Source organism: Ursus maritimus, unplaced genomic scaffold (assembly GCF_017311325.1).
Source record: "Ursus maritimus isolate PB19 unplaced genomic scaffold, ASM1731132v1 scaffold_13, whole genome shotgun sequence".
In the NCBI taxonomy this organism is placed as follows: Eukaryota; Metazoa; Chordata; class Mammalia; order Carnivora; family Ursidae; genus Ursus; species Ursus maritimus.
Window position 1 is genome coordinate 51,495,687 of NW_024423675.1, and position 17,324 is coordinate 51,513,010.

The window sequence follows — 17,324 nt, forward strand, 5'->3', positions numbered from 1 at the left end:
GTTGAAAATCATTAGGAAGGGTAACATTTCTGATTGTTTTTTACTTTTTCATCGGTTCCCAAATAAGAATAGCAACTAAGAAATTGTATGACTTATTCAGAACACATCAAAAACAGCTGGGTAAGTAGAACCAGGTCACATAATGAAAATTTTACTTATTTAGTGGAAGTACCTTGTAAAATGGTAATCTTATTAGAAAAAGTTAATCTAAAATGAGTGTCAGAAAGCTTTAAGAAATTTAGTACAAAAACCTTTTTGAAAGAAGAGGAAGTTAGATTAGAATACATTTGAAGATAAAAACTGTATCTCACTCATATTTTTATTCTGTCACAGAAAACTGGTTTTCAACTTTAAATGCCTAAAAATTACCCAGGTATTACCTACTTGCAGAGATTCCTGTTCACTAGTTCTGAGATGGGACCCAGCAAATTCTGAGGCACCTGGTTCCTGTCCCATCCTGTGAGGAACATTACTCTCTGGCTCATAGTCTAGTGCCTTGAACATAATAGCTGTCTAATAAATGTTCTATTGAGAGAAATAGAAAGAAGGGACTTACCTAAGTTCATCCAGGTCGGTGCGTTTGGTTAATAGAGACGCCAGGGTTTTTATCCTGGGTCTAACTTATCTCCTGGTTGCATGCAATAGAGTGGCTTGGAAAAGCTTTTCCAGCCACTTTTGGACAACAAGGCTTCTCTCCCACTCATGCTGTGCCTCTGTTCATGTCTTTATTCTCCTTCATAGTGTGTGATTCCTGCTGGGCCTTTTTGTATCAAAAGGGGGTTGACTTACTAGTCAGTCCTCTCTGCTATTTGACTGAGACGACAGCTGACTGGGAAGAGGCTCAAAGACAAAGCTAGGCTTTCTCAGGTTGATTTTAGAAATCAGAAGCCCTGGCTTTAAGGTGTAAGAATTTTTCTCTAGTCTACATTTTTTGGGGCTTCCTGAAACTTTTCCTACTGCTCCATTTTTACTTTGATTGGGGCTTATCTGATACCTGGTAAAGAACTTCTATCCTATTTTAAGACATTACAGTACAAAAAACGTTTTCAAAAGATCCAATATGTTATAATAATTGAACTCAGTCATATATTTTATTCCATTGTGAGATCTTCCATTGTGGGTATGTTTTTTGCCCACTTGCCCACTGAGGATGATCACCATTGATTTAAGGCTCTTTGAGTGAGTAAGGCATAAAAAATATCCTCCTTCACTATACGTAGATTTTTAATGTGATTATCTTTCTAAAATATTTAATCTATCATCCATCACATGTGTCAAAGTCACGTTAGTGTTCAAATGAGTTGAGCCAAGCAACAACTCAGACCGTCCTATTCTAATAGCAACAAGCAAGTGGCTACTTTTGGATCATGTATTTGATTATTGTGCAAATCTTATGTTTAGGGTCTTTCGGAATACGCATCTCTGATTAGTTTATACTTAGATTTAATGACACCTGTCATTTCTGGATTCCTTTCAGTCTTACACATGAATGGACAATGAGGTCTCATTTGCCACTCATTTGGTGCCATGTCAGGCTCAGAGCAAGTGTGCACTACATGGCAATGTGTTGTTGGGTGTTGCCATGGTAGCAGTAGTTGTGAAAAGAGAAAAGCCACAGGCAGAGAATACCAAAAACCAGTAAAAATACTCAGAGGAGTAAATGCATAGCCTTTAAGTAGGTGTTTTGTTTTCACAGGTGGATTTTTTTTTACTGAATTTTAGTTAAAATGAGAAATCATTCTTCTTTAGGAAACGGTGTTTTTTACTGAAGGTAAAGTTTGCTAATACACATGAAATTATTTTATGAGCCAGCTACTTTGCATATATGCTCCAAAGACTCTAATATTAATGAATTAAACACATGTTTATAAATGCATTATTGTTTTCATTAGAATATATTGTTTGTTGGCTATAAAGAAAAAAATGATATATTACTTAGAGGAAGCAATTTCTGAACCTGTTAATAAGTTTCTCATATTTTCTTCTTGGGAAAATGTACATTTTAATTCAGCATTTAAATTTCACACTTTATTTCTTATGATGCATAAACAGGGATCTCTTCTGCCACAATATAAAACTTGACAGTAGTTTAACAATTCATAAGCCAATTATATGTAACCTGATGCTACTTATTTCTTTTAAAAAGTCAAATAGCAAAAGAGGATTCCTCAGAAAGCCACCACTCCACTAAATTTTATCATTAAACATAGAAAATATTATAAAGTTATAGGAATTAATTAATTTTTACTATTTTCCCCATCCCAACAGTTGCTATGATCTCTTACATTATCTACTCATTTACCTAAGTTTATATTATACATTAACACCTACTTTGTGAGCATTTTTTTGAGAAACTGGAAACATATAGGTGAATGAAATAAAGTTTATAACCTGGGAAAGAACTTCCTATGAAACTAGACATGTAAACATCAATTTTAAATCCTACAACAGGAGTATGTATAAAATGTCATGTGAACACAGAGAAAAAAGCAATTATTTTTCCCTGTGAAGAGAAGAGCCTTCACAGAAGGTGACATTTGAGTTAAACACTGACCCTGAAACAGAATTTCTCCTTGTAGGTAATTGATATTAATGTAATAACATTAAAGAAAGCATTTTGATGATGCTTTATTGATTATGAAGTATTATTGTTACTGCTAAAATGTCTGAAGACCTTTTGGGTAGAATAACTGTGGACTTTATTTCTTGATTCAGATTAAATTTGTCTTAACCTAATTAGGAAGAAATCCAATATTAAATTGTAGTTTCCTCCAATGAACCAATATTTGTTTAAAAAACCAAGAGTAACTTCCTGTTCCTCACATCAGAGTTATTATCACTTCTCTTGGATTTTGCTCAGTAATTTGTAGTCTGCTTGAAGGAAATGGACTTATCTGATAGCTCTGGATTCTCTGGGAAAACTGTAACTACAGATACTGCCAGGTCCCTAAGTTTTCGAGGCTTTAGATATAGTATGCACAACTCACATAAAGGCTTTTGCTTTCGGGTGCTGGGGGTCAGGTAGGGCCAGGACAGTCTTCACCACTGGTTGAAGTTAACTCCCATTCCTTCCAGGCTTGAGACACCCAAACACATCTGGGGGTTAGACAACTCTTTAAACCTCAGAACAGGACAAAAAATACATTACATATTATATTGCATATATGGACAATATGGATATTACAACTAATTGTTTCAAGGAATCAAAGCTAATGCTTCTCAAATTTAGGATGTCTACAAATAACAAGGAAAGGAAAGAAGAAAAAGAAGGAGAAAACAAAGCCGGTTCAAAATATAAATGATCAGTCCCTATCCTCAGGTGATTCTGTTTTGGGTGGTTCTGGATTGGCATTGAAAAGTCTGGTTTCCCCTTAGGGAAAAGAATCTAGGATCGTCACAAGAAATAAAGCAATCACAGTAGAGTTGTAAGTATATTGTTTTGGGGTGTTGTTGACATAATGCTATTGTTACAGCACAGCATACTTATATCTCCTTCTAACATTTGTGTATAGAACACTGCGTAGATTAGGCCTAATTTACAGCTAGGCTTGGACGACTCTGATTATCTGTGGAGATGCCTCAGTACCTACCTGTCTTTGACTCTTGGCTACATTAAGGGGACTGATATTTATAATATGCAGTTCAGAGTTTGAAACTCCACTGGTGACAACCAAAACCAGTTTGTTTACTGATGGATTTCAGCTGACATATTAGATAGGCTGACTTGCCCATATGACTTGAAGGTCATAAAAAGACTTTACTGGGAACTTCTGCCTTGAGCTGTCAATTCAAAGATGAAGTGTACCCTTGTGAGAGTAAGCATCTTAGAGAGCTTGCACCGGGATATCTCTTTGCCCCTTGGTGCTTACCTGCACTGTCTTTCTCTTACTATATTATACGTTTTGCCTTTAAGTAAAAATATTCCACGAGTGTATTCTGTGAATCTCCTGAGTCCGGTCAAATATCTGAACTTGTGGAATCTTTGCATATGCAAAAAGTATCATTATTGAAAGTTAGTATGATATGCCTAACAGTAGCTTGATATAATTGAATTATTGAGCTAATGATTGTCTAGTAAAACATAGGTTTAGGCAAATACTTAATTAGTAGTAAGGAGAACGCTAAAGACAAACTCGAATTTATATAGTTTTAAATCAGTAAAGAAGTATGAATAAGAAAGTATACAAAGGAAAGTATGATTACATAAGAATCTTCTTCAGATGATCTTGCACAGAAGACCTTTGTATAGTCATCAGCTTGCTATAAACTTCTTCAGTTAACAGTCAACTTCTATGGGCCTTCAGCTTCTGAAGGCTCTCTGCAGAACCTCAGTTTAAAATCACTAAGGGGTGTAAACTTCAACAATATTAAGGTTCCTTAATTATTTGTCCAGAGGGTTGGGAATGAAGACAGACTTGCATAATTTAAATTCATGAAAAAGTGTTCCACTGAAGATGTTCCCATATCACTAGATTGACCAATTGGAATGTGCTCACTAAGACCACAAATCTAATCATATTTTAGCCTTTGTAAGTATTGTGGCTTTTCAACAGAATGTTTCAGCCCATCTGCAAAATAAACACACTGTTTAAACTAGTGCATATTCATAAACCATAGACGGAGAACACTGTATACAATCCCTTTGGAGTAACTCAAAAGTTCTTTTGCAATTGTTTCAGTTAGTGCCTCCACCTTTACAATTGTCCTAATTGATTTAATTACAAATAAAGCATGAACTGGCCACATCTGCTATCCCAGAAGTTGTTCCCCAATAGTGTTTAATTTTGCGGCCAACTTGTCCCTACTGAAATGAATTCTTTCATTTTTTCCATCAGGAGTCTATCAAATGCCTAGTAGATATTTCATCTGGTACTATCAGATAGCCATTTGGTTTTGTCAGATACTACCTTCATGAATCTTACAATACAATCATGAAATTTCTGGAATTTCTTTTAAGCACTTCTTTTCTGGCCACATTTTTATATCTATAATTGAATACTTGAACTTCTTCAGGGATTTATTACAGACATAAATTATTTGTTTTATATGAGATGCTTTTGTTAGGATTTTTAGTCAGAGCAGTCTGCTTAGCATGATAATCTCTGAAATATTTCTATTGTATTTCTAAGTATTTTTATAGTAGCTATAACTTTAAACGGCACCTTTTTTTTACTGTGAACCTACCACAATGAGCTATGGTTCTTTGATATGTGCTGTGCTGTTAATACATCTAGATTATGGTACATCATTTTCATATTTACACAAAAAAAGAAAGATTTATGACAATCTAGGTACATATGATAATCTATATGTTTATGTGCTCTGTTCCAATCCACCTTCCTATTTCTTTTGTCCATAAGGATTTTGGGGCTAACAATATTCCTTAGATAATTTTTTAAATTATACATAGTATAGGTATTTTCATGACTAGAGCAGTCATAATTTGATCATCTGTAGGGAACCATAGTACATTTTGTCTAGAAGTTAATCCTACCTATTAAAATTGTGGGTTTTGTGTCACGGAGAATAATGTACCCTTCTAACAATAATCTCAAATACCAGTTGTGAGTTGGGGCATAAGATTATTAAAGATTTTCACCATTTCTGTGGTTTTATTAAACCAATTTATCTGATGTTCTGTGAATAGTGAAATTACTGGTGGACATAAAGACACCTATATCAGGTATTGCCTCCCTTGGGAGTTCAGAGGAAGGACAAGGAGTTCTTGGGTATCAGTGTTTGCCATGGAGTTAAGTCACTGGACAGACTTCAAATAGTAGTCCTGAATTTTAGCTAATGTGAGACACTGGTCCCTTAAATGACACTTCTGTTTGAAGGATCTATAGGTTTCCTTATCTACAGGTTCCCAAATCATAGAGAATAGAGGCTCTTTTAGTTGTTTTACCTAAAGATCCACAACTATATTGATTTCTGGCTTATTTACTTTTTTTAAGTCTATCTAGAAATATCTAGTCACATACTGGATATTTTCTAAGTTAGTAATTTTATAGTTTAACATTTTCTTCTGTTTGGTTCCCCTCATTCAGGTCTGAGCCCTTTTACAAAACAAAGGTATAGTTTTTCTTGTCAGGTGTTGAATCTACCTCAGTATTGTTTGAAGATGTCATGAAGTCTATCTTTTATCTGTATTTAGTTTATAATTTTGCATCTTTTTTGAGAGAAACGCTTTCAAAATTGCCTTATATAATGCATTTTCTATTTTTTAAACTTTATACTACTAGGTTATTTAAATCTTCTCTTTTCTAATATGCTGTTTTTAAACATTTTCCTCCATGAGGCTAACAATTAATTGAATTAACTGGTACATATCTGTAGTATAGGACAATAAGTATCTAATAAAAATCCTGAATTCTACAGAAAATATTTTGCCTGTATCCCTGAGGTTTAGGAAAATCATTAATTATATCTCTTAATTGGCTCTAGACCAGGGTTTTAATTCAGCTTTCATTGATCTGACTTGTGTTCTAGAAATATAAAATGTGGTATTTTTTTCTAAGGAAAGCTCTAAGGACAGATTAGCTCATTTACAAAACCAGGTAAAGTTGCATAGAAAAAGGAATGAAAAGAGGGTTAGCTTTCAGAAGGTTGTAAAGGCCCTGACAAAGACTACATTGGAATTTGAATTTTATTTAGCAAGCTCAGTATGCTAGTTAAAAAAGCTGAGTGTTGACTATTCAGTATTTTATCTCCTTATTTGTTTATAGCCCTCTTAAATATTTTAATTCATTGAAAATGTTCTATCAAAAGCCCCCCCATAATAGTTCTTGTTATTCTAAATTACCTATCTAATCATTTTTCTAAACTTTATCAAGGAAATGAGAAGATTTAGGATTAAAATGTGACTTTTTAGAGGAAGCGGAAGTTCTCCCAGGAAGGTGAGACTTTGACATAGATAAGCCCCTGACACACAAGAGGGAGGGGCCGCTGTGATCAGTCAAGACTGTGTGCTTGTGAATGGCTGGAGCTCGTTTACTGCATTGAGTCTGTTCTTACTTGGGTGATTATGAGAAGCAAGGGGTGACACTGACTGATTGGCTTGCAGAAATCATGTTCTTTGAGGGAAGCTGTTGTTGACTGAACAGGAGTAAAACAGGTGGTGATGGTTCTTGTTCCCATGGCTGTAGAATGATGAGTCTTTTCTTAGAGTGATGGACATATTTTTATTCTCACAATTTGGGAAATACTGGCCCAGACCAAACACAAAGTTCTACGAAAGGTTGTCTCCAGGACCTGACAAATTTCTCTCTGTCCATGAAATACAAAAAAGACTTTATTCTCCATCTGAGGGAAAAGAAAGCCAGGTATTTAGGAACATCTCTCCTTTCAAGAGATGGGTGACAGGCTATTTCATCCTTTCCTGGTATGTCTGATAGAAGTTGATAATGCAAAGCCCTCAGATACCACAGATGGATCGCACGTAACTCAGGGGGTGAGACAAAGTGAGTAATATGCAATAAATGGGAAAGTGCAGAATCTTCTATAGAATTCAATTAAAATTTATGTTTAAAACACTGCTGGCCAAAATAGTACTTGTCTATGAGCTGGACTTACCTCTGGACAATAGCTATGTGAAAATAAAAATTTTGTTAGTGTATTTCTTACTTACTTATTCTATTACATTATCACTATTTAACTTTCCCGGGAAACACAATTTAGCTTCCTTCTTTTTCTTTTTCTGAAAGTGTAGAACGAAGTTCCACCCACAGAGTGGCATCCATTTATAAAGCTGGTGTTGGGAGAAAAGATTACTTTTATAGGCTCAAGTATGTCGCATTAGTCTTGTGATGAGACCAGGTTTGGGAACACAATTGTCTTGACAAGACAATGGTGTATATTTATTGTGTAATAATGAGGCATTTAAAAAAATAATTAAAATAACACAAAATATGGAAGATGTGAACATAGCTATGCCTCTGGTAACCAGTAAGCAGTGTTATTAGTGATCAGCAGAACTCTTGGATTATAAAACTGTTTTTCTTTGGGCACCAGGGTGATTCAGCTGGTTAAGTATCTGAATCTTGATCTCAGCTCAGGTCTTGATCTCAGGGTTGTGAGTTCGAGCTCCACATCTGGCTCCACACTGAGTGTGAAGCCTACTTGAAAAGAAAAAATGAAAAAAAAAAAAAAAAACTATCTTTCTCATTACAGGCTGTGAACCTATTCCTGTGCGCTATCTTGAGTGGAGCAACATAGAATCCATCATAGCCATCGCCTTTTCCTGCCTGGGCATACTTGTCACCTTGTTTGTTACCCTCATCTTTGTGCTGTACCGGGACACACCAGTGGTCAAATCCTCCAGTCGGGAGCTCTGCTACATTATCCTAGCTGGCATCTTCCTCGGTTATGTGTGCCCTTTTACTCTCATTGCCAAACCTACCACCACATCCTGCTACCTCCAGCGCCTTCTGGTTGGCCTCTCCTCTGCCATGTGCTACTCTGCTTTAGTGACCAAAACCAACCGAATTGCACGCATCCTAGCTGGCAGCAAGAAGAAGATCTGCACCCGGAAGCCCAGGTTCATGAGTGCCTGGGCCCAGGTGATCATTGCCTCAATTCTGATTAGTGTGCAGCTCACCCTGGTGGTAACCTTGATCATCATGGAGCCCCCCATGCCCATTCTGTCCTACCCGAGTATCAAGGAAGTTTACCTTATCTGCAATACCAGCAACCTGGGTGTGGTGGCCCCTCTGGGCTATAATGGACTCCTCATCATGAGCTGTACCTATTATGCCTTCAAGACCCGCAACGTGCCCGCCAACTTCAATGAGGCCAAATATATCGCCTTCACCATGTACACCACCTGCATCATCTGGCTGGCTTTTGTGCCCATTTATTTTGGGAGCAACTACAAGATCATCACCACCTGCTTTGCAGTGAGCCTCAGTGTAACGGTGGCCCTGGGGTGCATGTTCACTCCCAAGATGTACATCATTATTGCCAAGCCCGAGAGGAATGTCCGCAGTGCCTTCACCACCTCTGATGTAGTCCGCATGCATGTTGGCGATGGCAAGCTGCCCTGCCGCTCCAACACTTTCCTCAACATTTTCCGAAGAAAGAAACCAGGGGCAGGGAATGCCAAGTGAGTTATCTGACCCGGCTTTACCTACTCCTCTCTCTTTTCTCTTTGCTTCTATTTGACTAAATCATGTTCTTCCATTTCCCCAACGGTTTGCATTTCCTTTCTTAATCTTTTCTCCTTTTTTCTGAATTTCACATTCTCTTGCAGTAGGAATACTAAGGTCTTCTTTGTTTTCATTCCTTTGAAAAAGCGAGGATCGTGAAGCGACAACCAGCTGAGCATATCTCTATTCTTACCTAGAACCTTCAGCTTCTTCTCTGCTAATAACTTTTTCCTTTCACATGGGTCCTCGCCTTTATGGAACATCAACACATCTCTGAGGTCCGGGATTGAAACGCAAACTCTAGTTCTAATTTCTAGTTTAGACTATGATTGAATAAAGTTTCTGAGTTATTTTTATCACTCTGGAGTCTCACCATTACTTATCATGGGTTGGAAGGAAGGAAATTAAGCACCTGGGGAAATTTGACTATTTTGTAATTTGAATGCACCTAGCAGCAAGTCTGTCCTGAAATAAGTTCCCCCCTTAAGCAACAGTCCTATGCCCCTCTTATTTATTGAGCATTAATGGATTTTAATAAAGATGTTCCATAATGCTACATGTGAGTTTTGCTACCTTCACTGCAAGGTCACACCAGAATGGTTTGTTTCTGAGCCATAAAACACCAAAAGAAATAAGAAACTAGATAAAGGTGAGGAGCTCCAAAATGACATGGATGCTAGAAGTTCTAAAGGTAATTGACCATCCAAAAATTGCTCAATTTTCCCCATTAGGAGTGTTAATTTTTCTTTCCAAAACAATCCTTTTAAAGTAAAGAATTTTAGTATAAATAATTATAATATATACATTGTTGTATGTTTTTCACCCACCTGAACAAGCCAGCAAGACAAGGGGAATTGGTGTTATTTTTCCCCATTTTATAAGGGAGGAAACTCAGTCACTGTGAAATTCTGTGACTTGAAAGTGTAATTCTATTTAGTTAGATATTCTTTGCCTAGGTCTTAACTGGCATGAAATTTCTCATCTTATGTCAAAAAGCATACATGCCTTAAACCTCTGTGTTTTGTATCTTTACTTGCCAAGCAGTACCATGGACATCTTTTACAGAGATCATATAATTGGTTTGAGGATCAGATGAAGGAGTCTATGGAAAAAAAAAATTTTTAATCCATGGTATTATTATTATTTCAAATAATAAATAATAATTTTTTCATGTTAAGGATTAAGTTCATAATGCATGCTTACTCATTGCCATATCCATTTCAAGTTCTATTATAAGACACTGATAAAACTTGCTTAGTCATTTTTTCCCCTTGCCTGGGTTTTCATGCTAGCCAGCATGCCATCAGAAGCAGCCCTCTGGCAGGGACTCATCAGTAAGCATGAAGGCAAATGAACAGTGCCATGAAATGAGAAAAAAATAATAGACCATAGCCACAGAGTCCAGATGTAAAATGGGGTCATGACAATTTTCATTAAGAGGGAAGGAGTGGGAAGAAGCACAATGAGAAAGGAGAAAACACTCTTTAAGCTGGGATGTTTGTAGTCACTAAGAGATTTCCTTTGTCCCATGTCATATGGCTTTATGAGAGTTCCATTCTACCACCTACCATTACACACATCCATGTTTCTGATTTTTCTGCCTTTATTACGGTTCTTCAGAAACTTTCATGTGATTTTTGGTCACGGTCATTTCTGAAAGCTGTTCTAACCATTTAATGAAAGAAGAGACCTGTGTGATGGGGATATCTTGTGTTGGTACCCAGGGATATGCATTTATGGAAGCTCTGCCAATGATTTTATGTACACTTGTACATAGAACTCCATAAGCACCTGTCCAATAGCAGTGACTGATGAATATTATACAGTGCTTGCTGCTGGGATAAGCTGATGCGACTTTAACAATGCTTAGCAACCCTCTGGCAACCAGGCGTTGTTGTACGTTCTGATCATCTTCTTGCAGATGGAACTCCTTTCCTTATAAGCCTGAGAATATCCCTTTCACTATTACGAATTTAGAAATAAATTTTATTTGGGATCCTGCTTTTAAGAGAGAAATCAGCTTGTTCTAAATTGGATTGGATTTCTAGGAAGTGCTGTTTAACCAATAAATTGCTTATCTATTAGCTGTAATTTATCAACACTCTCAGATTATTGTGGTAGGAAATATACTTCTAATTAATAGCATGCAGCTTTCTTAGTACGATCTGTAGCTTCTGCAAGATGTACCACACAGCTGAGCTGACCCACAGAGAGTAATTGAGGCTAAACTTCTATGGAACACAGCCACTTATTTACTTATTTTTCTCATTTATTCTTCTGTGGCTTCTCTTATAACTCTCTATGAGACTGTAATTTTAAAATCATAATAATCTCACTGCCTATTTTTTACCTTTTTTATTGCTGTTTTATGTGTTTCTGGTTTGTCTCCAAGCTTACAAAAACCACAACAATCTCATATTTTTCTACAGCAACTAAAATCTAGCAGAGTTTTGCCAACTGGAGCAAAGGGGCTGAAAACTCTGGAGAGCACATCACCCGATGAGTTTATTACCATTCTGGATGTGTAATTCCTACATTTATGGTGCACTGAGGGTGTTCAGCAGTCTGCATATGTAGCTATAAACACAGAACAGCTGCTGTAATGAAGGGCTTCCAACTGATCTATCTGTTTGAATATTATTGTGAGGAGTTGCAAGTCTGACTACATCCTTGTAAGAGGCTGTTTCTGAGATACTTGGGAGGGATGAAGTCGTGGGTCTGTTTTTGCAAAGTCTTCTGCAGTTTTTTAATTTAATTTACAGTTAACCATGTAATATGACCAAAGGTCTAGGCACTTGCTTTACATTTTCTGAAATGTAATTTAGGAGTTAAACCAATAAATTGGCTGTTTCGGTCACTTACAGTTTGATGCCGAACTAAGCATAATCCTACCCTAGAAGATCGATTGAATAGTATAATTGCCTTTGACATCTCTAATTTCTTTAGCTGAAGTAACAATGTATTCTGATAGGAAAATATTTAAGTTTAACCTCATATAAAGATAGTGGTAAAATTCTTTCTTGGCAATAGAATATAGAAATTCCTAGGCATTCATAATTGAGTAAATTATTTAGATCCAAATTACTTATCACTTCCTTTTAAGGAAGATGAGTTAACACTATGTAACTGAAAAATTAAAATATTATGTAAATGACATGCTTCTTTTAAAAAATAGGTATATTAATGACTAAATGTCAAACTAACACTTCTAGTTATTTTCTGGGTAAATAATCTCAATGAGTGCCAATCTAATGGCACATGGAGCTGAAATGTGACAGCTCACCCCATGGCCTTTTGCATGCAAAATTAAAAACAATTACAATCACAAAGAGGCATTAGATTGATGCAAGGAATAATTTTAAAACCTAGGTTCCTAGGGGTGCCTGGGTGGCTCAGTAGGTTAAGCCACCAACTCTTGGTTTCGGCTCAGGTCATGATCCCAGGGTCCTGAGATCAAGTCCTGCCCCTGTGCTCTATGCTCAACTTGGAGTCTGCCTGAGATTCTTTCTCCCTCCCTTTCCTTCCTCTTATGCTTCCCCCCCCCACACTGCTTGCACTCTCTCCCTTTCAAATAAATAAAATCTTTTTTAAAAAGCATAGGTTCCTAAATAAATAGAATATTATTATGTTCTTGCAAGTGTTTCTTAAGCATTTGAATGGATGTCTCTACTGAGTGCAAAAGCTAAGTGAAATACTAAATGGAATGATGCTCTGAGGAAATTTTCCTCTTGGTCTGCTAGAAACATTTTTTTGTCCACAAGTAGAGGTCACTAAGCCTGCAGCATTCATGATTATGCCCTGGGTATGCCTTTTAATTTGTCTTTCTTCCTTTGACTATGAAAGGAAATATGATAGGGAGCCAACAGACATCATAATCAAATAGAAATAACATGTTTTCTTTCATAGAAAGAACTCAGTTACTATTCTAATAAGCTTGTAAATGAGAAAATCTGTCATTTTGAAATTATTTTTCCTATAATCATACAATAAATGGCTTTAAAAGTATTGTTAAAAAAACAAAAGTATTGTAACTATTCCCTTGCTTTTAGAGTAAATATCAGAAGATTTTATCTAAGTACCTGTCAGAGAATTTTACTACTTGGTAGGAACATTTACGGAGGATCAATGGTTTGTTCATTCATTTATTCAATCAGTCATTGTTTCAACAGTAAGCTTAAAAGGACATAGGTACTTGATGTGGTGCTAGGTGATATTGAGGATAAAAAAAGATATAAGAAGCAGGCATTGACTGTACTGATCTTGTGATATAGTAAGGGAGACACACAAAATATAACTAACTATACTGGGTTAGGGGCCATAATACCACAGTATAACTTTTTGAGTGTCAGGGAAGAAAGAAATTAGGTCCAGCTAATGGAGCATATCTGCAGAAGGATAGGACAGAATTTCTTAATAAAAGTGGCATTTGAACTTGGCCTGACAGGATGTTTTTCAACAGGAGAAACTGCTATGATGAGACCATTTTGCATATCATGTAAATGAAACTTTAGAAATGTGAATGCATTTTCCCGCCACACCATGGAATCTGGTGTGAATGGAGTACATGGAGAGGTGTAGTGGTGGGCAAATTTGTCCTGCAGAAAGAGAACAGATTATAGATAATGATCAATGTTCTAAGCAGCAGCTTAGGTATTTTTTGTATAAACTGCAAGGTGCATTAAAGATTTTTATGATGTTTTATGGTCATGTGTAAGCTCTATGGGAAGAGAGTGACTACCAAGAGACTGGTTAATAGGGTGCTACGATAACCCAAATGACAGTTTTAGAGCAGTGGAGTGAAAGTCAGACCCCAGGTATGAACATGAAAAAGTTCTCTGAGCGTGATTCATTAGGGTTGGATTATTGTTTTGCAGGGAGGAAGGAAGAAATAAAAAACGAGAATATAAGTCTCATGATTTGAGCCTGTGTGACTGGAAAAATACAGTGCGCATGAAGGCGGAATACAGATGTAGTACTGGGGAGATGTTGATGAGTTGGGTTTCAGACTTACCAACTGAAGATGCAGTAAAGGCATTCCAAACAGAGGCAGCCATAAGTTATTTAGAAATTTAAGTCAGTAGCTCAAAAGAAAGGTCTCAGCCAGAGCTCTAGATTTGAGGCTTAATTGTCAGAATGTTTAAAGTGGCCAAAAGAGTGGTTATGACATAAGAAAAGAAGAAAGTAGGAGGAAGAACATTAGGAAACACTTTCACTTGAGAGATAAGATAAATAAAGAAAACCTGAAGGCAATAAACACAAGGGACTCGAAAAGAATGGGGGAAACAGGAGGACTGCAGTATCCTGGAAACCAAGGAAGAGACTGTGTCTTAGTCAGCTCTGGTTGCCATAGTAAAATCCCACAGACTGGGGGCTTAAACAACAGACCTTTATTTTCTCACAGTTCTGGAGGCCAGAATTCCAAGATCAGAATGGTTGGTTTCTGGTGAGACCTCTCCCCTTGGGTTGCAGATGGCCACCTTCTAGCTGTGTGCTCACATAACTTCTTCTCTGTGCAAGCTTGGGGAGAAAGAGAGGGAGAGGGGAAGAGGAGGGAAAGAGAGCTATTTGGTCTTGATTTTTGTAAGAACAGTCCCAGATGAGGGCCCCACTGTCAGAATGTCTTGTAACCCTAATTACCTCCCAAAGGCTCCACTTCCTAATGACATCACACTGGGAGTTAGAACTTCAACTTAGGAATTTGGGGAGTGGGGAACACAACCATTCAGTGTATAAAAGACTATTTCAAGAAGATAGAGCTTGGGATCCTTGGGTTCCCCAAGGATGGAGATTCTATAGTTATCCTGAATGGTTTCAGTGGTGTGATATGGGTAGAATTTCTATTGCAATAAGCTGAGTTTGGCATTAAAGGAAGTTAAAATTCTAGATAGTATTTAAGGAGGGAGGAGTGACATAAGAGAGAGGAGATTTAAGCTTGTTTGTATCTAAGAAAGGAGCCAACAGGAAATTAAAATTAAAATATAACAGAGAGATCATGTGGTTTATGCTGAGCCACCTGACCCAGACCTGTGCCATTACAACAGTCATTTGCCATCTATTGACAATTCTGTGACCAATGAAGCATCAGCCCTGAAGAACATGTTGGTTGTGTTTGATACTAGTTCTCACTTAGCTACATGTGTGTTGCTTGACATTAGAAAAAAACAAAAGATAAAAAAGATCAGGCTGGAAATTTATAGGAGTTTTAATTAAAATCCAAAAATACAGCCCTTATTACTGATTTTATCAGACCTCTGGACTTACAAATATTGAGTATAGGATTTGAGAAGGGACATGTAAAGGAAAGTCTGGAAAATAACATGTGCTTTCCTGGAACGATTGGCAGAGCTAGAAGATTCATGGATAATAAGTAGCAGTCATTTGTAGAAGAAAGAAGGATGTTGTGGATCCAGAGACAGACTCAGCTGGGGCTAAAGCAGGTACCTTTATTCAGCTATGATTAAAGGGAGCTGCAAATCCTTGGATCTCTCCCTGACAGCCAGTCATATCGCCTGAGCCTGCCAGCAGGAGGACATTTTATTTGGGGTAAAGACTTACACCCCCTGAAAAACCAAGGCAAAATGCCTTCACTTCCTTAAAGATGCCACATTTTGTCACCTAGAAGCACATTAGCCGTAATTTAGAATGAAAACAGAGAAGTCAGTATGTCTGTCACATGCGGAGAAGTTGCTGCTGCGAGGGACCAGCTGCAGAGGCCACGGGCTTACATGTGGCGAAGGGGTGCATGACAGGACGAAGGGGGGATGGATGCAACTTGTCCCCCATCAGGCACAGCAAATTTGCAGTCACCATTGTTTTCTTGCTTCTTTTTCCTCCTGTTAATAATATGCTCATTCTGCAAATAACACAGAAATAGCTCCTTTTAATACTCATATTTTATGTTTTCAAGTTCTATACTGAGACCATAAGGTGCAGATTATGTTGCAGCTTCAAAGAGAACATAGTTCCTTTTGGATATAGGTCACCTTTTATATTCCTTTCAAATTCAAATAAACTCGCATGACTGACCCATATTCAAGTTCCCAAACTTAATATTTTATCCTCATGTTAACAGTACATAGTTTTTAAACTGAATTCAGAATATGCTTTTTTAAAAATTTATTTATTTATTTCAGAGTGAGAGAGAGAGAGGTGAGGGGCAGAGGGAGAGAGAGAGAAACTTTAGCAGACTGTGCTAAATGGGGAGCCCAACCCAGGGCCCGATCTCATGATCCTGAGATCACAACCTGAGCCAAAACCAAGAGTCGAACGCTTAACCGACTGTGCCACCCAGGGGCCCCTGAATTCAGAATATTTCATATGAATATCCATAGTGGCCCAAGAGAAGTCCATATAACACATTTGTGCAAAGAAACTAAGGCTTGAAAAACTCAAGCCATTTTTATAAGAGAAAGAGGTGGGACTAATATCATTGTGGGGTTTTTTTTTTTTTTATAAAACCATCACTCTAATAGCTGTTTATGTCTGCTACCTCAATAATGTATATATTCATTCATGCATTCACTAAACTGAATAAGACATGTAGACTGCCCTCAAGAAGTTCATGGTTTATTGGTATAACACACCATTACAATAAAATTGGGTGAGTGGGAATGATAGGAAATGGTATAGTGTGGTGATTCAGGTGGATGGGTAAATTTAGAGTCCGAAGTTTATTGAGTATACACCCCACTCTATGTAATAGTCACCTGTTAAATGAAAGAAACTATTGGAAGACCCACTGGAGACCTGCAGGCTGAACCTGACCATGGATGTTCTCAGATCATGAGAACAGAGCCTATAGACTCACTAATTAGAACTCTTAAGCTGCAAGTTACAGAAACCAACTTAAGCTAGCCTAAGCAAATTTATTTTCCACATAGTAAAATTTCAACAGCTGTTAGCTAGTGACACTGAAATTATGAAAATAGGGGACGATGTATGGGAGTTTCTATACTAGCATAAGACTCTGCATTACACCATCCTATAAACAGAGTTCTGGAAACCGGCGGTATGTATCAGCATTATCATTGGTTCATGATATCTATGCTGTGTAGAATGGAAGAGCATGTATCTGCTGAAAGTGGAGGCATGCAAGTGTTACTTAGTGTGAGATGTGTGTGGGGAAGGACACCCTGTCTGACATGGCTTGGCAACCTGTCCCTGCTTGGCCAGGGCTAAAGA

General features: G+C 37.3%; 1 protein-coding gene across 1 annotated transcript in view; it reads left to right on the top strand.

The window, feature by feature from the left end:
- Positions 1 to 17,324, top strand: part of GRM1 (glutamate metabotropic receptor 1) — a 397,420-nt gene that overhangs the window by 352,808 nt on the left and 27,288 nt on the right. Inside the window, 1 exon segment of the mRNA XM_040627927.1 lies at positions 8,170 to 9,100. Coding sequence (XP_040483861.1) covers positions 8,170 to 9,100 — 931 coding nt within the window.